The 22,083-nt window shown below is 40.0% G+C and overlaps 1 protein-coding gene across 6 annotated transcripts in view; it reads left to right on the top strand.

Moving 5' to 3' along the window:
• Positions 1–343: 343 nt before the first annotated feature.
• CD86 (CD86 molecule) overlaps positions 344–22,083 on the top strand; it is a 62,876-nt gene continuing 41,136 nt past the window's right edge. Inside the window, exon 1 of one of the 6 annotated variants that reach the window (XM_010370528.2) lies at positions 344–514. In XM_010370528.2, the coding sequence (XP_010368830.2) occupies positions 501–514 (14 nt within the window). In that variant the 5' untranslated portion in view covers positions 344–500. Of the gene's footprint in view, positions 515–20,554; positions 20,753–20,963; positions 21,168–22,083 lie in introns of those variants that run through there. The other 5 variants (XM_030941872.1, XM_030941844.1, XM_030941840.1 and 2 more) reach the window with 5 other exon arrangements.

The raw sequence follows: 22,083 nt of genomic DNA on the forward strand, positions 1-22,083 counted from the left end.
TGGAAATTGGCAGGGGTGGGTGGCTACTCACTCCCAATCCACATCCATAATAAATCACTTTTTATTATCTTACCAAAATCTGTAGATTATTCTATTTTGTAGCTGTGGAGATTTGTTTTCTCTTTCTAATTATTTTATTTTCTAGGTTTTTTGAGGGAATTTCAAGAGGGGAGATTTTTTTTTAGTCAGGCTCATCTCAATGTCATGTCTGGAGCTCAAGCCACTGAATTATCTATTTTTTAATAGATGTAGACCTACGTCAATGAATTTAAACTGCAAGGAAAGGGTTAAATTTCTTCCTCAAGTGTGGTCAAAATCTGTAGAAAAAAGAGGAACAGCTTCTCTTAAAGAAAGTTAGCTGGGTAGGTACACAGTCATTGCCGAGGAAGGCTTCCACAGGGTGAAAGCTTTGCTTCTCTGCTGCTGTAACAGGGACTACCACAGACACACGGACAAGTGGGGTCATTTCCAGATATTAGGCCACAGCAGAAGCAGACAAAATGGATCCCCAGTGGTGAGTAATAATTCTTATTCTTGGCAGAGAAGTTATGAGTTGAGACTGCAGTGAAAGGCTGAGGTTGAAGATGGGGCTTTGTTGTGTGTCCTCCACTTAGTTCCTAAGCGGAGAAGCCTTTATTTTTTCTACAAAAGATCTTTGTCACATGAAGGTGAGAATTATTTGCAATGCCCAAAGCAGTTTATTGGTGGTAGTTATACATACATCTTTTAGGTGTCTAATTTTGGTTTTGTAAATTTGTTATTCAAATACTGAATGTTACGGTCATTGATTTTAAGTGAAGAATCAGGAATTTTTAAAATATCTTCATAAGAATGACAAATAACAAGGAATATGTTTTTTGTCTACCAGGGTCAGTTTGGTCTGAGGGTGGAGGAATGAGATAGAGAAGGTAGAGGGTGAGAAATCAAGAAAACGAAAGAGAAAAAAGAGGTATAAGGAGAAAATGCAAAGCTCAGTTAATATGTCATAGTCAGGCCATGGGAGATTCTGGGCAGGGTTGGGTAGTGGAAGGATTAGAGTGATTAAATTAGCTACCATGTATTGAACATGCATGATGTGCTGTGTACTTTACTAGTGTTACTTCACTGAATTTTATTATTCACAATGACTTTTGGAAAGATATCATCGTTCTTTTTGACAGATGAGGTAACTGTGGCTTAAAGAGGCTAAATAACTTGCCCAAGTTCACACTCTTCATAAGGCGTAGAGCTAAAATCTTTCCTGCCCGCTTCACTGTGCGCCAGGTTTCTCCATGCTGTGGAAACTTCCTGGAAGGAGTCACACCCGCCCTTCTCTTGGATGGTGGCAGCTGGCGCCAGTCACTACGTATTGATTTATTTATCTACTTTTAATTATTTATTTTTCAGACAGAGTCTCGCTCTGTCACCAAGCTGGAGTGCAGTGGCGCAATCTTAGCTCACTGCAACCTCCGCCTCTAGGATTCAAGCGATTCTCCTTCCTCAGTCTCGTGAGTAGCTGGGACTACAGGCATGCGCCACCACGCCCGGTTGATTTTTGTATTTTTAGTAGAGAAGGGGTTTCACCATGTTGGCCAGGATGGTCTCGATCTCTTGACCTAGTGATCTGCCCGCCTCAGCCTCTCAAAGTGCTAGAATTACAGGCGTGAGCCACCGCGCCCAGCTGTCACTAGGTACTTACAATTACTGTTCTTTGAAACTCGAAGTAACTTTCATCTACCCAGTGCTTACTGGTTTGAGAAAAAGCTTTGTTGCTTTTATTTCAGAAGATTAAAATTTAATTTTCAAGTAAAGACTCCTTTTGCTCCAATGGAATTTTGAAATGTTATACTCGTATGAAGAAAAAAAGAATGTCAGAATTTATAATTTTTATGGTACCATAGAGGGGTTACTACTTAATTATGCCAGCACTGTCTGCAGAGATCTAAAGAACCACAGGCTACTGTCTATATTGAACTTAAGATTCCTTTTGTTTCAGAGTGCCTGAAGATTGGTCATGAATCAATAATGGCCATTAAACAATGTTTACTCTTATAAGAGGTGAAGTAAACGCAAATTAAAACAACAGTGAAGTATCATTTTTTCTCTATGAAAGAGATAAATATTAAATTTTAAAAAGCAAGCAAGCAAGAATCCTCCATCTTGCTAAGAAGGGAGGATTATTTATACCCTAGTTGCCCACTAACGGTGATATCATCTTTCTGGATAATAATCTAGTGATACATATCAAAAGCTTTTAAAATGTATGTGCCCTTTAACCAAAAATTCACCTTTTAGGAATTTATTCTAAGATACAATAATACATGTTTGTAAAGTTTTAGTGATGGATATTTTTCTTGCTATTTTTTCTAATAAGGAAAATCTTAGAAACAACTTACATGTTTAAAAACAAGTGACTGTTTATGGAACATCCATAATGGAATACCATGTAATTATTTAAAATTCCATTGTAGAACAATTCATAATATGTTTAGTTAAAGGGGAAAAATGCAGAACGAACAGTGATGTATACAAACAATATTAATCAGAAATATAGGTGATTTGTATTTTCTTCTGTGTGATTTTGAACTTGAATCCCATCTGCAGGCAGAAAAATAAAGCTAAATATTTAAGATTAAAAAAATAGCTGTTTTTTCTCAGAGAAGCAACCATCTAGTGGTGTGTGATAATTTATAAGTTGCGAGATTCCATAGTTAGGGCTTTAGCCCTTTGCATTTATCTTTTGTCATCTCTTAAATCCTCTTCAAAATACACCCACTCTACCCATAACTCATTAGATCTTGAAAGCAATGTTCTGATAGAATTTTATATTTAGAACAGGCCGGAGCGCTCTTCCCTTATTTTACAGAAGTGATTGCATGACTCTCTAGGGTGAGTTGCATGTTGAGAGGGAAGACAATGCTGTGGCTAAGTGGCCACACGTTGAAGCCAGGCTGCTGGGGTTTGAATACCAGTTCCCCAACTTCCTAGCTATGTGATTTTGGACAAGTTGCTTAACCATTGTAATTCTGAGTTTCATGTCTGTAAAATGGGAGTATGGTAATATGTCATAAAGTAGTTGTGAGATTTTAATGAGATAATCCATATAAAGTGCTTAGAACTTTGTCCTGCTAAGTACTCAGGAATTGTTAGTAGTTTTTATTACTATTACTGTTTGGATTAAGAAACAGAGGAAAAGTGATTTGTCCAAGATTATACAACCACTTAATGGCATTACTAGGAACAGAATGGAGGAAGGTTTTTTCCAGCAGAAATGTTCAGTATCCTCTGAGCCTGGCAGGACAACTCCAGGTTGTACTTTTGGGATGCAGGAGCTGATCTGAAACAAGCAGTACCCAAGGACAAGGCTAGCCTCCAGGGAGTGACTGATCACAGTGGGAAGCCAAATGGTAGAAAGCCAGGTAAAGTTAAGAAAACTGAGAGTCAAGTTAGGAGGAGGAATGAAGCCTGGAGCAAAGAGCTACTATAAGAGAGAGCAGATGACTCAGAGACACTCATGGGAGGTTAATATGGTTTGAAGTCTCAAGGCCTGGATAATTAAATAGACAAATGGGGTTTAGATGCATGGGGGAATTTTAAGTATAGCTTTGAGAAGATGCCTAATGGGGAGTAATAATAGAGGATGAAACTGGGTGGGGTCAGAACAAGGAGCCCAGAGTTCAGGCATCCAGCTATGATCATCCTAAAGGAACAGCCTAAGTTTGAAGAATCGTAAATAGAGACATTATAAAATTTACTTTAAAAAAAATCCCCTCGCAGAAGAATGAGAACTGATTTGGAGTGACAAGGCGATCATTTAGGAGACTATTGGAATAAGCCAAGGAGAAATGGTGAGGGCATGAAACCAGGGCAGTTATGGTGGAATCAGAGAGGAGAGCATGCATTTAAGAGATATTTAAGCACCAGAATTTATAGAATTTGGTTTTTGACAGATGTAGACACTGGGAGGGGAGGAGAGATCTAGGTGCATAGTGGCATCCTTCACAAAATGGAAGGTATAGGAAGCAGAGTGAGTTTGCGCCAGGCAGAGAGAAAGGACAGATGGTGAATTCCTTCTTTAACATGCTGAGTTTGAGATGTCTGTGGAGCAGCTGGATGGAGATGTCCAAGTAGACAAGTAGATATTCAGGTGCAAGTTCGAGAAAGAAGAATGGCCTGGAAGGCACATTAAGAGTGTTCTGCATAAGTACAGTTGATAGTTGAAATTCTCATTGTGGGTCAATTCAGTAGCAGAGAGGATGGAGGACTGAATTGAGAGGAAGCCAAGGAGAGAACCTGGAAAACCTCGACATTTAAGGAGGGAGATGAGGAAGAAGAATCTACAACAGATACTGAGGAGAGGCTAGAGAGACTGGAACAGCCCAGGAGAAAAGTGGTGTCATAGAAAACAAGTGGGCCTGTAGTCCCAGCTACTTGGGAGACTGAGGCACGAGAATAGCTTGAACCCGGGAGGTAGAGGTTGCAGTGAGCTGAGATAGCACCACTGCACTCCAGCCTGGGTGACAGAGTGAGACTCTGTCTCAAAAAAAGAAAGAAAGAAATCAAGTGGGGAGATGGATGCCAGAAAGAGGAGAATGCATCCATGGAAAGAGCATATTTACCAAGCTTCAGTGTTGAGCACATGAGATGTGACATAAAAGGTAACTGTAGTGACTACATGCTAAGCGTTGAACTGTGGCTCCCTCAAAGTTCATATGTTGAAGTCCTAACTCCCAGGACCTCAGGATTTGGTCATATTTGGAGATAGGGTCTTTACAAAGATAATAACATTTAAATGAGGTCATTAGGGTGGGTCCTAATCCAAGACAATTGTGCTTATTGTAAGAAGGGGAAACACACAGTGGAAAAGCGGTGTGAAGACACAAGAAGACGGCCATCCACATATAAGCCAGGGAGAAAGGCTTGCAGCAGATTCTTTCCTCACAACCCTCAGAAAGAACCAACCCTGTGGATACCTTAAGTTTGGACTCCTGGCTTCCAGAAAATAAATAAATTTTTGTTGTTTAAGCCACCGCAGTTTGTGGTACTTTGTTACCACAGCCCCAGCAAACTAATACACTTGGTGAAAGTGCATACAGCCAGAGAAAGAAGCTGTAAATAAATGCATCAGGGAGAAGGGAAAGAAACCAAAACAGGATTACATCACTTAAATTAAGAGTAGAAACATTTCACAAAGCAGAGTGTAGTCACAGGTCAAATTCTGCAGAAAGGCGAAGTAGGAGAATGACTGAAAATGTCAGTCCAGAGGCCCTCAGTGACCTTTGCAGAACACTCCCAGTTGAGTGGAGGCAGTAGACTTTGGAGAGCTCTGAAAATGGAAGCAGCACAGAGGGTCTCCTGCAGAAAGTCTGGTGATAAAATGAGACCTCCTCACTGGAGTAAACTCACCTCTGCTGTCCGTGGAAATAATCTGGAGCCAAGCCAGCTAGACCCGGAGTTCTTCCTTCCTACATTTTAAAGGTTAAACAGAGCTGAGGTCAATGGCTCATGCTTGTAATCCCAGTGACTCAGGAGGCTGAGGTGGGAGGATGGCTTGAGGCGAGGAGTTCAGTTCAAGACCAGTCTGAGCAACATAGTGAGACTCTCATTCCTAAAAAAAATTTAATTTAAATTAAAAAAAAAAGGCTAACCAGAAATAAAATTCGATACTTTATTTTTCCCACCCAAAACTAGTTTGGGAAGGATTTCTGGAAGAAAATAAGTTTTGCAGTCATTTTACATGTTGGATTTTCAGTACACATACAGATTCTATTCTGTAGTGTCAATTCAGAGGCAAGTTGAGATTTGAGGCTTTGCAGAGGTTAAGCCTCTGGTGAATCTGGTGATATAAAGAAGAAAACAAGCCCAAGAGAAATTTCAGGGATCATTTATAATTTACATCAATAAGTGGAATGGAAAAAAAAAAAAACCATTGGAGATTGGAATAGAGAAGTATTAAAACATTTTCTTAGAAAGCTTTGAGTCAAAATTAATCTTTCTCTAGTGGCAGGAATATGATAAGCCAAACAACCCTAATGTCACAGCTCTATATTATTAGGCATCAAATTAATCAGATTTTCACTGAAACATCAAGTAAAAATAAAAGGAATGAACATTGGTTAAGTGAACCAATTAGTCAATACAGGCCAGAAACTGGTAAAACTGGATAAACCTAAAATACTCAACTGCCCAAAGGCCAACCTAGAATATCACCCCAATCTTACAATTATTTTCAACCTACTAAACAATAAATCTTTATCAAGAGTCTGATAGTTTAAGGTATTGTGATGAACACAAATGAAATCACTGATACCTTTTTTTAGTCTATTTAGAAATAGAAACCCACAATTACTAAATGACAAAAGCAATTAATGCCGTTAATAATTCAGTAATTGTTTTAAAAAGAAATAAACATGACAAAGTTCATTCTCACTAAATACTAAAGAAATGTCAATTCAAACACCAATGAGATATTTTCCTGTATCAGATTAGACAGTAAAACAAACAATCCAGTTAGAAAAATGGGCAAAAGATATAAAAAGACATTTCCCCAAAGAAACTATACAGATGGTGAACAACCACATAAGACAGTCAACATCATTTGCCTTTAGGAAAAAATTAAACCACTACCTACCTATAAAAATGGTTAAAATAATAAAAAATAGTGACAACACCAAATGCTGGCAGGATGCAGAGAAACTAGATCATGCATCCATTGCTTGTTGGGAATGTACAATGGTCAAGTCACTCTAGAAAACAGTTTGGCAGTTTCTTATAAAACCAAACATGCATTTAATATATGACCCAGCAATGTATTCTTGGGTTTTGATTCCAGAAAAATAAAAGCCTATGCTCCTGAAAAAATCAGTATATGAATATTTATATCAGCTTTATTCATAATAGTAACAAACTGGGGAAAAAAAGTTCCTCAGTGGGTGAATAGTAACACAAACTGTGTGTGCAAGATGTTACCACTGAAGGAAGCTGGGTGAAGGGTGCACAGGACTTCCCTATACATATTGTCAATTTATTTTGAATCCATAATTATTTAAAAAATTAAAAGTTTAAAAAGTAAAAACAAAAACTAAAAATGTTCATCTTCACTAAATATTAAAGAAATGCCAATTCAAACATAAGATATTATCCTTTTACAAATTAACAATTTATGTGGATTTTGGGATGGTTGGGAGTAATCATGCTAATAAGTATGCAATAAGAGTATACCTTCATATACTACTGATTGTGGGAATATGAACGGGTAGAACATTTCTGGAAAGCAATCTGTCAACATGTATCAAGAGTCTTAAAAATGGTTGTACAAGCAGATACCCTGGGCACTTCCAATTTGTCTATGTTCTTGGTAAATTTTTTTTCAGTTCATTCAGCATCTTTGTTCCAGGCACTGTGCTAAACATTAAAAATAAAGCAAAGATAAGTAAACATGATTTCTGTTCTCAAGAATTTCAGTTTTGTGGTAAATATAGCAAAGGTGATTTTTTATGAGATTTTTGTAGCTGTGTGACGTTTCACAGGAGCATGAAGGTAGCTGTTTCCTATTTGTCTGTAGGCGTATGATGTCTTAGATAAATGCAAGGGTTTTGAGTTAGTTTGGTTGGTGTCAAATAATAAGTAGTTAATAAATCATCTTCTATTTATTAGTGGTATCACTTTGGGAAACCTATCAGCTTCCTGAACTTCAGTGTCCTCTGTAAGATGAGGCTACTAGCACTTGCCAATGCCATGAGGAATATAATAATTTATAATGGACAGGAAGCCCTATGGAAAAAAAATATTTTAGGACTTGCATTCTTTGCTTTAAAATCTATTATTTCCTATATTTTTAATTGTCAGAGTTCTTTAGCTCTGCCTTTCTGATTGATTTCCAGCAGATGGACTCTTACCTATAACCTAGAAGTTGCTATAGTAGATCTCCTAACTATAGATAAGAGAAGGGCATGCCAAATGCAGTTCAATCAGGTGAAAGTCAAGCAACAAAGCTGCCTAAAATAAATTTTATGTAAAGTAGGATGCCAAAAACATTAAAATAAAATTCTATTCTATAATAGTAATCATGTAAGTGCTTTCATGACGTTGTCTATGAAAACCTGCTTTTTCGCTTTCTGGACTTCTAAGTAAGTAAGTACGTAGAAAGAATTTTTTTTGTTTTAAAGACGGAGTCTCACTCACTTTGTCACCTAGGCTGGAGTGCAGTAGTGCAATCTCAGTTCACTGCAACCTTCACCTCTGGGGTTCAGCCTCCCCAGTAGCTAGGATTACAGGCACATGCCACCACACCCAGCTAATTTTCTTGTATTTTTAGTAGAGATACAGTTTCATCATGTTGGCCAGGTTGGTCTCAAATTCGTGACCTCAAGTGATCTGCTCACCTCGGCCTTCTAAAGTGCTGGATTATAGGCGTGACCCACCATGCCTGGCCTAGGAAGAATTTTAGAAAAAAAGCTCCGTATCAGGAATTGAGAAGCCGGTGTTTTAATTGAGAACATATTTGCACAAGTCTTAGCATAAACATTGGTTTACAAAACAAACAAACAAAGTAATGTTCTTTCATCTTGCATCAGGAGCTGCCCAACAACTCCGAAAAGTCAGCTTATGCAAAACCAGCCAAGGACAGATGAATCAGTCAAACAAGAGGGAAAGGGGAAGGGAAAGTGTCGTTCACAGGCAGTCTTTGAGGCAGTGCATAAACTATGCCTCTCCACCATCCAGACAAGACAATTGTGACACAGGGTTGACAAAGCAGGACAATGAAGGGCAGCTGCTCCTAAGGTGGGGATGATGCTGGAGCAAGGGTGTGCCCCAAGAGGCAAAAAAAAAAAAAAAGCAAACAAATATGTCAAAATAGTCATAGTAGTTACCACCTGGTTGGTGGGATTATGGAAATAGGGTTATTTCTTTGACTAAAATTGCCAAATCTTCAGTACAATTACATTGCTCTGCTGAGCAGGATGAAATCAAGTTGAAAAGTAATCTAGTAGTGAGGTACAGCCCCTATGCCACGAGTGGCCAACATAGATCCTCAGATGACGGAAGTGAGTGATGCAGGCCTGTGGTTTATGTACAGCTCCATGACGTATGAATGACAGAAGCTGTCTACACCCACAGGCGAGTCCCATTTCGAGGAGTGCTTCTGGTCACCACTCCGTTGTCTGTGTATAAGGATGTGGTTCAGAACAGCCAAGTCTTATATTTCAAGAGGAGCCAGAGAGGCAAACTTACCAGTGAAATCCTAATATTTACATAATGGCTCAATGTCTGGAGGGGCTGGTTTGGTATAAACCACCAATTTTACCTCTGACCTCTGTTAGTGCATCAGAGGTTCAGGAGAGAGTGAGAAAATTGTAAATTGAATATTTTAGGAACATTATATTGGGGCCCAGGCTGTAGTGAGTCAGAGCTAGAAAGTAGGGGGCTGGAACTATTTGACTATTAATTTATTCAATAAAGTTTTATTTAATGTTGGAAAGACGAAGATGAATCAGATGGAAATCCTGTTTAGAAGCTTCTATGGGAAGAGATATCACCATAGCTAATATGTCTTAGCCTCTGACAGGAATTATGGCATACTCTATTGTGTCATATATGATCTCGTTTAATCATCATAACCGCAGGAGGTAAGTACTATCATCCCTGATTTTCCACAAGTGAAAACTGAGTCTTGCTTAGTTACATTGCTGACAACAGAACCAGGATTCCAAATGCCAATCTGATCCCAGAGCCAAGCTATGAACAACCATGCTATATATTATTATGGCAGATCAGGGAAGGAAGACATTACTTCTAGCAACAAGAAACATTTGTGGATGAAAAGATTTGAGCTTGGAGAGAGCTGTGTTGAGCCATGTCCAGAACAAGTTCTGGCAACCATATGATAAAGGTAAAAGCCAGAGATTGAAAAGTAAAAGCTTATGGACTAAAAATGGTCCCTAGACAGAGAGTCATCAAAACAACAACAACAACAACAAAAAAAAAAAACACCTTAATCATAATTAATTGCGAATATTTCAAAAATCTGGAGAATTCACATAAGTTTAAATTTCCAGCTCTTCTGGAGAATTAGAATATCTAGTAGCAGTGTGCTAATAATCCCAGATGTATATACTGCATGAAACATTTTATCATCCATAGGTTCCTTAATTTCCTTAACAGCAGTAATATTAATAATTTACATAACCTGAGAGGCTTTCAACTCAAAACGTAAAGTCCTTCTAATTGAACAACCTCCTACTAACTTAGAATGACTATACGCATGGTAACAACTGGTGAATCTGGCAGAGGCTGCCCAACTTCCAATGGGGTATAAGCTATCCTCTTCCTATGCAACCTGCTTGCCTCATTTATATCAGCTGCTTGGATGCTGCAGATGCTTGAGTCTAAGAGCTGTGGTCTGGAAAGTGAGGCCCCAACAAGGAAGAAGGAACAACCTATGGATCAAGGAAGGTGAGAACTGGGAGTCCAGAAACGAAGGTTATTTGCAAGTCTGGACCCAGCCATTCCACTCCTTTGAGGAGATAAGATTCTAAGGAAAAGGCCATTTACATTCTGCTCTCCAAGATCTCTGAGTGTTGGAAGAAACTGAATTGGGGGAGAGGGGGAAACTTGACTGGGGCTCAATACAGACATGTAAATTTGAAGGAAACAGAGAGTTTAGATGACAGGCAGTAGAAAAGTTAATGTGTCCATTCTATGGCTGACCCAAGATTCTGTTTCCAGGAGATCTCTCTGGCTTGTTAAGTGTTCACGGTTGCAGAGGAAAAGTTAGAAAAAAAGAAAAACAAGCCAAAACACAGCCCCTTAAATGCTTCTAATTTTATTTTCAAACAATCAGGCAGAGTAATCCCTTTACACACTCTTCAGGCATTGGCTGAGGGTCCCAGTCAAGAACCATTCAGTTCTGGGGGCCTTAGGAAAAATATTTCCTATGATTAAAGGAACTTTGGACAGGTTATTGCCTTCTTTGAGCCTCAGTTTCTTCATCACTTAGAAGGTTGAATGGTTTCCACGTTCAGAGGGTAAGGAATAAGAGGGTGAATGAAGAAATATCAAGTACATAGCTCAGAGTAGGAAGAAACAAGTGACCACTGTGATGACCAGGGACAAGGCTAAGAACTTACTCAAAAGGTGCCCAGCTGCTCAGTATTCTGTCCAAAAAACGGACACTGACATCAATCCAACATTCTAACAGTAGTCACATAGCATTATCAGCTAGAAATGAAAACACATTCAATTCTATATTCTGCTAAAAGCTTGAGGGTCACACTAGCTGTGTGATCCTTGGCAGCTGAACAAAACCCTCTGAAAGGCAGTTTCCTCACCTATAAATTTTTTTAAAATATTTATTGTGAAGATTAAATGAAGTAATGCATTTAAAATACTTAGAGTGCCTTGGAGTTCTAGCAGAGTGCCCAGCTCATAGTAATCAGTTAATAGATATTGACTTTAATAAACAGATACTTAACTGAGCCTCCACTCTGGGCCTGTTACTATGCTAAGTACCAGGAGTAAAGGGAAATGAAACACGTTCCCCAAACTTGTGGAATTCAGAGCAGGCCAGCTGTATGAGCAGTGAATTTTTAACAGGATGAGGAAACTGTTATAATGGAAAAATAAATAGTGTGAAGAGGGACTAAGGAAGATAAAGATATGGTGAAAAAAACAGGGAAGGGTTCAGGCTCCAACTGTGGAGTGATCTGGATCTGAAAGGAAGAGTGGAGTATTGCAGTAGAGAAAACAGGGAAGACATTCCAGGCAGAAGAAACAGCTTCCACAAAGGTAAAGAAGGCAAAACGTTTTCAAAGGTTCTAGGGATGGGGGATAGTGGGGAAGATGGTCACGGAATAGTGAATGGTTCAAGTGTAACTGTTGTATGGGTTGTGGAGGCAGTTGTATGCGTTGGGGGATAAAATCAGAAGAGAAAAATTGAATTCACACTTTGAAAGGCCTTGTGTGTCTTGCTAAGAAGCGTGACCACTAACTCGTGAGGAGTAAGGCGTGGGTCTTTAAAGGAAGGCAGTTTCATAATCAAATTGTTTTCCATGAAAGATAATGAAGGGAGTCACTGTTGCAATCAATTGTCCAGACTAGAGGTGATGAAGACTCTAAAACTGGCCACCAATGAATTGAAAGTAGATGGTGAGGAAGAAAGAATACAGGGTGACATAAACACAATATGTAAACTCCAAGGTATGAAAATGGCCTGGTCCCTTCTTCCTTACCACAGTCATCCCAAGAGACCAAAACAAAAACACAGAAAGTCTCTTTTAAAAATAATCTCTTTTGTTTGTATGCAAATAGGCCATCCACAGTGAAAATGCAACTCAAATTCAGTATTTTGTCTGCAATCCGCCAAAGGCAAAGATCAAATTGGTTTACAAATACTGTCCTTCTTAAAAATTCCAACTCCTCACATTAAAACTGTAGCCAGCTAGTGCAAGTTAAGATTGTTTGCAATCTTAAATAAGATTTGAGTAAAGCTGAAATTGAGACACTTTTCAAAAGAGGCCATCCCTTACTCACATTGCTAAAGAGTAGAAAGAGTGACACCTTTTACCAGAAAATTTCTTTCAGGCAGTAATGCCTCTGTGTGGTGGCAGACCCTTCAAGTCTTCCAGATAAAGCATGTGATGGAAGTAATAGGGAGCTGCAAAAATTGCAACTCTATGATTCTGCATCACCGACTTGAAAACTACAAGCCCAGGTTGACAAATGCACATTTTAAGTGTTCGGAGAAGTCTTACGTGCCTTGATCACAAAGATGCCACAGGGAAGTAAGTCTTTGAATGTGCAGTGCCCTGTCCCCACCTCTGTTGTGAAATGGAAACTTAAAAAAAAAAAAAAAAAAAAAAAAAAAAATCACTGATTTAGAAAACCACTGTTTTTTTTTTTTTTTTAACAAATTTAGTCATATTGCCTGTGTTCTATATACCCCAATCTATTTCATTTTACTTTGTAGTGTACATTTAATTTATACTCAAATAAATATTTTACATAAGGTGCTTTCACGGATCTTCATGCTTCCCTAAATTTTAAATACACTGCCATTTGTTAAAATGTGTTAGTTTTGTTATGTATTATATCCCTTCCCCCTGCATGCATAGAAAAAAAATATGAACTTAACCTTCAAGCAACTTTTACATTTAGAATATTACCTCATTTTATTTCTTCTAAGTGAGGTTATAAAGAAAATGGCAAATGTCATATGCTTTGTAAAGAAATGACAGTTTCTCAGAATATGTAAATGCACACCCTTAGACAAATAGGCCACTTAAATTCAGAGTCACAGTCTTTTGAATACTGGTTTAATATTCTCAGGTAAAGATTGAAAAGATAACAAGTTTGGGAATCAGGTATCTACTTTGAGTTCTGAAAGGTAACATCACAGGTATTGGTAGTTTATTGATATTTAATTTTTAAATGTGTTGCTGTATATATTTCATTGGTATTAGAAATATTTTACATAGTTATGTTATTTGTTAAATAATAGACCATCTTTTGTATAACCTATCAGAAGAAGTCCTGAGATTGTAAGATTAGATTGTAAATACTACTGAATAGCTAGAATACAGAATTATTAAATTGGAAAGGAAGTTAAATCACTTAGACTGTCCTTCCCCCAGGAAGTTCTCTCTACAGTGTTATCCATGACAAATGTTTATGCAGGCACCCTAACCATTTAAAATATGAACAGAAGGAGAACAGATATATTGATAAACCTATTCCTGAGACAAGAGACCAGGGGGAAATTTCTTTTAGTTGTGACCTACACAGCTAGTTAGAATCTACCTCATGCTCTTAAGATGGTGTTTAATCATAAGGATATCATACATAACTGAAGTTGTGTAATGTTGAAAATCATTTGGTGGCAAGTACCTCAACTTTATTAGGTCAGTGTAGGTCTCCTGCATTCAACTATGGTCTCTAGGAGGGCAGGGACCACACTTCTTAGCTCACCCTGGATCTCAAGACCAGTCCAAGGCCTTCATTCAGTCTGAGCTAGTTAAGAATTTGTTGATTGAATGAAGGAAATTTTAAAAAACTAGAAATTCCAAATGGTGCAATTACATCTGTGAATTTTAAGGTGTTATTGGAAAATGGGAAATATTACTGAGATTCAAAGATGGATAGGAACAAAGGTAAAGCATCAAAAATGTGCATATTTGTGTGTTACTAGAGTCAATAGTGATTGCCAGTTCCTATGCAGCCCTGGCACCACCTCTGAAACCTTAGCCAACTCCTTCCATGAGGTATTGAGACACACGACAGGCAGGTGATGAAGGAGGGGTGCTCTGGATGTTGCCTTGCCGCTAGATCCTGGTCTTTAGTGTCCGTGTCCATGGGGTGAGTTGTGAGCCCATCAGTTTCCCACACTACAGTCCTTCTCTGGCTTAGCCTTGCTTCCGTGTCCTGTGGTCCAGGTCTCCCCTGGCCCCTGTGGCCTGCCCCCAGGGATGGACCCTCCTCCACACACTTCTGAGGAGCTCCTGATTCTGGGCACGCCCCAGCACACCTCAACTCCACTCTGCCTTGTCTCCATCAGACCAGAGACCTCACTTAGACCCTGGGTATGGGGTTGCTGGTTCCCCATGTGCTGCGGTTGTCACTAGCCTGGGCTCTACCCAGGCGCCCATCTTTCTCATCTTCCATACTGCCCGTTCTGCTAAAGCAACTGCACATCTGAAGGCTATACTTATCCCCAATACAATGGTACTTTTTCTAAAATGCATCATGAGAAAGTAAATAAAAGAAGATTCCCCAGGGCAGCTAGGGAGGCAGAAAAGGCCAGCCTAGGATGGGAGTGGAGGACGTGACAGAGTTTATGAGAGTGAGGGTCCGTCCCACCCTACCTCGGTCACTTACTGGTATGATACAAATGCTAAGACTGCAAACTTTTGGCTCACACAAAGAAAAACACTCAACTTCTAATGCTTAACTATGTAAAATTTACTTTTAAAGTACAAGTTAAATTTGTATCGCCCCTCAAAGAAACAAGAAACTCATTACATTTCTAAGAATGTTCCTTCAGAAACATGGAACTGAAAGCTATTTTTAAAAATTGATCTGGCCCTTAGAAAACTGGGGCCTTTTCTTTAATTTACCTAAGGAATTGACATAAAAGTCTAGGGTTCTGCACCAGAAGAATGCAGAAAGTGTCAAAATAGAAGGCAGAAATACAAAAGGAGACTTTTCGCAACAACGTTCTATGTATAGCATTTGATTCCAAGGGTGCAGCATGGGGAAGTGAACATGTGGACTGTGAAATTGATGCTAATTTTCTTTCCCACTAGTCTAGCAGCCCTTTAAAATGTCACATTATTAATTTAGTTACTTTACCAGAAATCTGTGTATGTGGTTAGTGTGTGTGTGTGTTTTTTTTTTTAATTAAGAGACTTTACTTATTTTTAGAACAGTTTTAGATTTTCAAAAAATTGAGCAGATAGTACAAGAATTCCCATCTACTCCCTTTGTGGCACACAATTTCCCCTATTTTTACCATCTTGCACTCATGTGATGTATTTCTTACAATTAAGCCATTGTTGCTTCGTTGTTATTATTATTTAAAGCCCATAATTTACATTAAGGTTCTCTCTTTGGGTTGTACAGTTCTATGGAGTTTGACAAACATATAATGTAATGCATCCACCATTATAGTATCATACAGAATAGCTTCACTGCCCTAAGAATCCCCTGAGCTCTGCCTGTTCACCCTTCCCACCTCTCCCCAACCCCTGACAACCACCGATCTTTTTACTGTCTCCACAGTTTTGCCTTTTCCAGAATGTTCTATCTTTGGAATCATACAGTATGTACCCTTTTCAGACTGGCATCTTCATTAAGCAATGTGCATTTAAGTTTTCTCCATGTCTTTTCACATCTTGATGGCTCATTTCCATTTATTACCACAAAATATTTCGTTGTCTGGATATACCACAGCTTTACCAACTGATGGGCATCTTAGTTGCTTCCAGTTTTTGAATAAAAGTGGCTATACATACTCATATATTTTTCTTAGTTGTGACCTACACGACTAGTTAGATTCTACCTTATGCTCTTAAGATGGTGTTTAATCATTAGGCTATCATACATAACTGAAGTTGTATAATGTTGAAAATCATCTGGTGGCAAGTACCTCATGTGTAGGTTTTTGTGTGGACATAAGTCTTCAATTCAATTGAATAAATATACCTAGAAATGTAACTGCTGGATCATATGGTAAGAGTATATTTAGTTTTTTTAAGAAACTGCTAAACTATCTCCCAAAGCGGTTTTACCGTTTTGCATTCTTACCAGCAATGAATGAGGCTTCCTGTTGCTCCACATCCTCAGCAGCATTTGGTATTGTCAGATTTGTGGATTTTAGCCATTCTAGTAGATGTGTAGTGGTATCTTACTGTTTTAATTTGCAATTCTGTAATGACATATGATGCTGACCATCTTTTCATATGCTTATTTGCTGTCCGTGCATCTTCTTTGGTGAGGTATATGTTCAGATCTTTTGCTCCTTATTAAGTTGGGCTGTTTGTTCTTTTATCTTTGAGTTATAAGAGTTCTTTGTGCATTTTGGATACCAGTCCTTTATCAGATATATCTTTTGCAAATATTTTTTCCCAATCTGTGGCATGTCTTTTTATTCATATAATGGTTGATTTGTGTTTCTGCTTTAAGGAGGAAGGGTTTTATTAAAGTATAATAAAAAAAATACAATTTACAGTAGGAGCAAAAATAAAAATTCATTGCAAATGTCTTATGTTCACTCTCAGGTAATGTCAGGGAACTATGAACCCAGCAGAGTTTAATTAAAGGGGAGTGTCAAGTCCTGGGGGCTGTGGCTGACAATCCTACTTTATTAGCAATTGTGCAGCAGGCTGGGTATAAGAAGACAACCCAGTCCTGAGCTGCATCACTTCTAAATTAAGAATAATTCAGGAACTGTGTTTACAGTGAAATCCTGCCCTTCTCACATAGATTATATTATGTACAGGATATGAATTTCCGTCCATGAATCCAAGTACATAAGAAATCATCACTTTCAAAATTTTCTTTAGCTCAACTTAATCCCATCTGTGAGCCTCCATTCTGCCGGTTAAACAAGAGATCGTGACTGGGTCATGCAGGTCATGCAGGCGTCACCTTCCTTTCCTGCAGCCCAGTCAGAATTCAAGAAGTTCACCTGGTACCTGGAAAATGATGGAAGGACCTCAAGTCCCTAGTCTGTCCTGGTTGCCATTGGCCCCCTTACTATCTGAGCCCATAGTGGCCTGTGAAGTCCGGCAGCTCCCTGCCCCCATGCCACAGTGGGGAATGAGAATATCTACTGAGGCTGGGCCCCATGAGCAAAGCACGCTGCCTTTCTAGGTATGAGCCATCACACCTGAGGTTGCTATCCCTCGGGAGCACGGACAGAGGGTTAGTTGGGTTTCTACTGCTCACAGGACCCATACAACCATCCCCTGCCCTCCCTTCTTGCATTTCAAAAGCATTCTGTCCCTCTCCTTTCACCTCTAAGCCACCTGCATCATCTCTTCCATGGGCTTTCACAAAAGTCTCGATGAACCTTTGATCTTGTATTTCTTATGCTTTCCCCCTTGCACAAACCTCTGCATCAAGAAAGCTTAGAAAATAAACAGTAATTAACATTTCAATAAATAATGCTGCTCTAATTATTTGTGAAAACTATTCTATATCAGAACTCCCATCAGCGCCACCTCCTAGAGTGCTTTTACACTTGACCACTGGCCACAGGAGGCCACTTCCATATAACAACAAACAGATGGCTGAAATTGGAAAACTCAGCTAAATGTTCAGATGTTTCTAGACTCCCATGGGTTTCTGGCTCTGTCACATGGAGTAGATCTCTGGTGAAGTTTGGTGAGGGCAACTTTCACACCCACACACACCAGCGGCTGTGTGTAGCCTCTCCCCCTCTGGTTGCTTATCCTTGCAGCCTTGGCCTCTTCAGTTCTGAGAACATCAGAGAATGAGGCAGTGGAGGAAGCAGGCCCACACAGAAAGCAGCTTTCTGAAGTAACCTCAGCAACTTCCTCCTCACCAAACACAAGGAACTGATCTTCTCCATTGGGCTCGGCCTCCTGTCAGCCAAGGACAACGCTGTTGACCACTATCACAGTTGGCCCCGCTCCACCCTCGGCCCTGATGACATATGTGGTAGTCAGAGGAATTTTGATTGACTGACTGCTGGCCTGTCACACAAACAAGATGGGGCAAGGGGGCTGTGATCTGATTTGACATGTGAAAAAAAAAGCCATGGTCAGCAACCCCCTGCAACTGTTGAAAGGCTAATTTAATCTCAGACTCATTAACAAAAGTGATCTTGTTCACTGCCTGTTCTGCCCTGAGAACCTTCTCTGCTAAGAGGTAGGTGGACTGACTCAGGGAGAAGGGTGCTGGCGGCAGAGCTGCCAATGGACGAGGGTCCTAGACACCATCGGCATGGGGGCACTTGAGGACCGTAGTATTCAGCTGAGAGGAGAGACTACTAAGGAAATTTACAAAATCAGCTTTCAGTTATTTGGAAGGGTTTATATAAAAGGATAAAATAATATGTTCTCGTAGTTCTAGAAAACAGGACAGAGACAAGTAGATGGTACTTAAGGATCAGAGGAGTGAGTGTCAGTAGTTTGGGGATTATTTATAAACAAGACATTTTTCTGTTAACTCTCTTATCAAATAGTGAATTTCCCAAAGTGACAAGTAAGAAAGCACAGGCTAGACACGTATCTGTCATGACACTGAAGGGGTCCTTGCTTGCTTGAGTGAGAGACTGGAATGATGACTTTTGAGGTCCCTTACAGCCCAGTAACTCTAGCTAAGTTGGAGAATAAGAGAATTCCATGACACCATATCACCCCTCACTTCTGCTGCCTGCCTCACCATTCATCACTCTTTACTCTTTTTAATATCCTTCTACGTTACAGCATTGGAGGAGGCTGCTCTAAGTAGGAACTGAAATAAGTAGATTAAAGAAGTGCTGTGGAAGGGAAAACAGTAAAACAACTCTTTTTTTTAAGAGCCTACTATTGCCAGGATCTGTGCTAGGCACCATAAATATGCCATTCTATTTAATCCTCATGACATGCCTATGAGATATTTAGTATTACTTTTGTGAGGAAGCAAAAGCTCAGAGAGGTTAAATAACTGCCCCAAGAACACACAGGCATTAAGTAGTGGAGCAGGATTTGAACACAGGTCTCTGTGACTCCAGAGCACAGTGTGATATTTATTTTTACTGATCTGTTTATGGAAAATGATACTGCTTTCTAATTTAGTATTAACACACAGATTTTTTTCTAAATAGATTTACTTAAAGTATGTTATAAAAATACTACATAAATAATGGAACAGATTTTACATGAGTATGAAGTGTTACTAGTAGCTAGAATGATGAAAGTTTGGGAAATACTACTCCAAATATTTTGACAGCTAGCCTTTCAATTTAGCCTGTCTTATATTTGGACTGCTGAGTACAAGGAAAAGAAGGAAACATGAAAATTAAGTGAAATATGAGTTACTTCCCCTATGCTCTGATAGGCGGGTAATTGGTCATATGTTACAATAAGAAAATCAAATGAACCCTTTCAAACAACAGCAAAAAAATTGTGATTGTAAAATCCAGAGGAAAACCCTAGGTGGGATCTATCTGTATGAAGGATGAAGTTTCCAAGGTTTGAACACAGAATGACTGGGAGGAAGTGATGACCCTGTGAGTCAAGACCCTGGACTCTGGGGGAGCCCTGTGGGTTTGAGAAGCCCTGGATGAAAGGTGAATGGCTTTACAGACCTGTTTACAGACCTCTGTAGTGACAGAAGGGAGGGAGATCTTTGTGCAAAGATCAAAGTAAGAAATGGGAAAGTAATAATGAAGATGAAATAACTGCTTGGCATACTCAGTGCCATGTTATTTACAGGCAAAGACTCCTTTGCTTTTCACAACAATGCAGCAAAAAGTGATTATGAATCACATTTCATAAGTGAGCAGACTGACATTCAAGCATGTTCAATAACTGGCCCAGGGTCCAGTGGTCAAGCCAGGACTGGACCTCGGACCACCAGTTCCAAACCCACACCCCTTCCCTTGCACCACACGCTTTTGTGTGGATAAGCCTCCACAACCCTGTCAAACTGTCAGTTTGTCACTTTTAATGTCTCCTGCTTCACAGGACACAGCTAGCAAGAGGTCAGGGAGGCATGCCCAGAGGGGGCTGCTTCTCTCTTTTTAATAAAAGCTCAAGTGCCACAGACCTCAGAGGCAGGTAAGTGTCCCCCACACTGAGCAGAGGACTTTGCAGTGCCTGATCAGGGCAGAAAAAGGAAGCATGCACCTGGGGGAGGATCATATACGCGTGAAACCTGTCCCCGCTGAAGCACTAGGTTTGGAGAAATCTACTGGGCGTTTACACACCTTTCCCACTTCTGCTTGTGACTTGTAGCCAAACTCAAGAGCACCACCCACTTCCGGGAATAGTGAACCAAGGTAACAGAAACATTCTAGATTCATACAATTGGGGTTAGATTAGGATCATCTGAAAATGAAGGTTGTGTATGTCAATTGCCTTCTAACAGGATGGGTGGAGAGGTGTACTTAATGAATGATTTGGGGGAAGGGCTAGAAGTGAAGCACCCGGCCTCTCTGCCCTCACTCACTGAAGACTGTCTTCTGAAGTCTATGGAACTCAGTGCCTGCCACATGGTTGCCCACATTTGTTGAACTGAACTGCATTTTCACCTATGGGCTTCAAAGGCTGTATGTACTCTGGGATCTCTGGGAATCTGTCAGGGAAGGTGTCTTTGTCATGTTTGTGGATGGGGCTGCCTTTGGGGGTTTCCCAGGGCTTTACACTCACGCTCCGAGGGTACGTTTGTAGTCATTCTCATCAGTGGAAATGCCCACCTGCCGACAGAAGTTATTTGGAACCAAGCAAGAGCACTGTCCCTGGCTGTGGTGGTGTTTCTCTAGTCAGTTCCCCTTTTTGTATTTGAGTTCTACCGTCAGTCCTGACATTATTTCCCTCTCTGCAAGGAGCCTTAGGAGGTACGGGGAGCTCACAAAGACTCTTTGTTTTTTTCTTACTACCTTGCTTCTGTGTTCCTTGGGAATGCTGCTGTGCTTATGCATCTGGTCTCTTTTTGGAGCTGCAGTGGACAGGCATTTGTGACAGGTATGTTTGTGGAGGCTCAGACGCCTAGGGAGTGGCATAAGATAAAGCTGCAAGATGCATCTGGGCAGAGGTGCTGATGAGCTAATGGCTGGCCAGGGAATGAGTAAAGGGATTGCAGAGAGCATGCTTAAAACCTCTGACCATCAGGTTTGCTTCTCAGATTGACTGCATTGGAGGTGGGATATTACAAAAAATGTGTCCCTTCCTGCCAGATCCCTTCATCTGTTTTTCGTGAGCTAAGAGACAGAATAGGCAGGAAATAGAAGGTGCCACTTACCAAATAACTGGCAGCTGCTCTTGGCCTTGGGGTGCTGGGGTCTCTGAGCAGCCTCTGCTCTAGAAGAAGCAGTCCAAAGATGTCAGCTGGCCCCGCCTGAGTCCCCTGTGCCAGTGGGAAATCCAGAGAAGGGGGATTTCCTCCTCTTGCAGCCTCTCTGCAACGGACTTACTTGGCTTTCCTGTTTGACCTTTCCCTTCTCTGGTCCAGAGACCCTTCCCCAATATTTCTTCCCATCCAAGTGCCCCATCCCGATATTAGCCCCACTTGGCACCAGAGACCAAGAACTAATTTAAAAAGAAATATTCTTGGGTCAAAAAAGAGCCCAGGCAAGTGATTGAACGTACTGTTTCACATGCTGTGAACATATTTGCATTTGCATTTGCAAACGGGCTTAAAATATCATCTCTATTAATAGTAATTTAAGGTTCTGGAGAGTCAGGTGAAAATAGTTTTTGGCAAAGGGAACTTCCTACTACTCTTAAACTGTAATAATGAAGGAGATGAACTGTTTATCTTACATGTAACCTCAATCTTGGGACTAAGGCCCTGGACGAAAATGAGTCTATTTATGTGCTCAGACTTGCAGTTCGTGTTATGTGTGCTGCTGCAGATACCATTAATATTATTTATGTGAGC

The sequence above is a fragment of the Rhinopithecus roxellana genome, chromosome 1, assembly GCF_007565055.1.
Source record: "Rhinopithecus roxellana isolate Shanxi Qingling chromosome 1, ASM756505v1, whole genome shotgun sequence".
Classification (NCBI taxonomy): Eukaryota; Metazoa; Chordata; class Mammalia; order Primates; family Cercopithecidae; genus Rhinopithecus; species Rhinopithecus roxellana.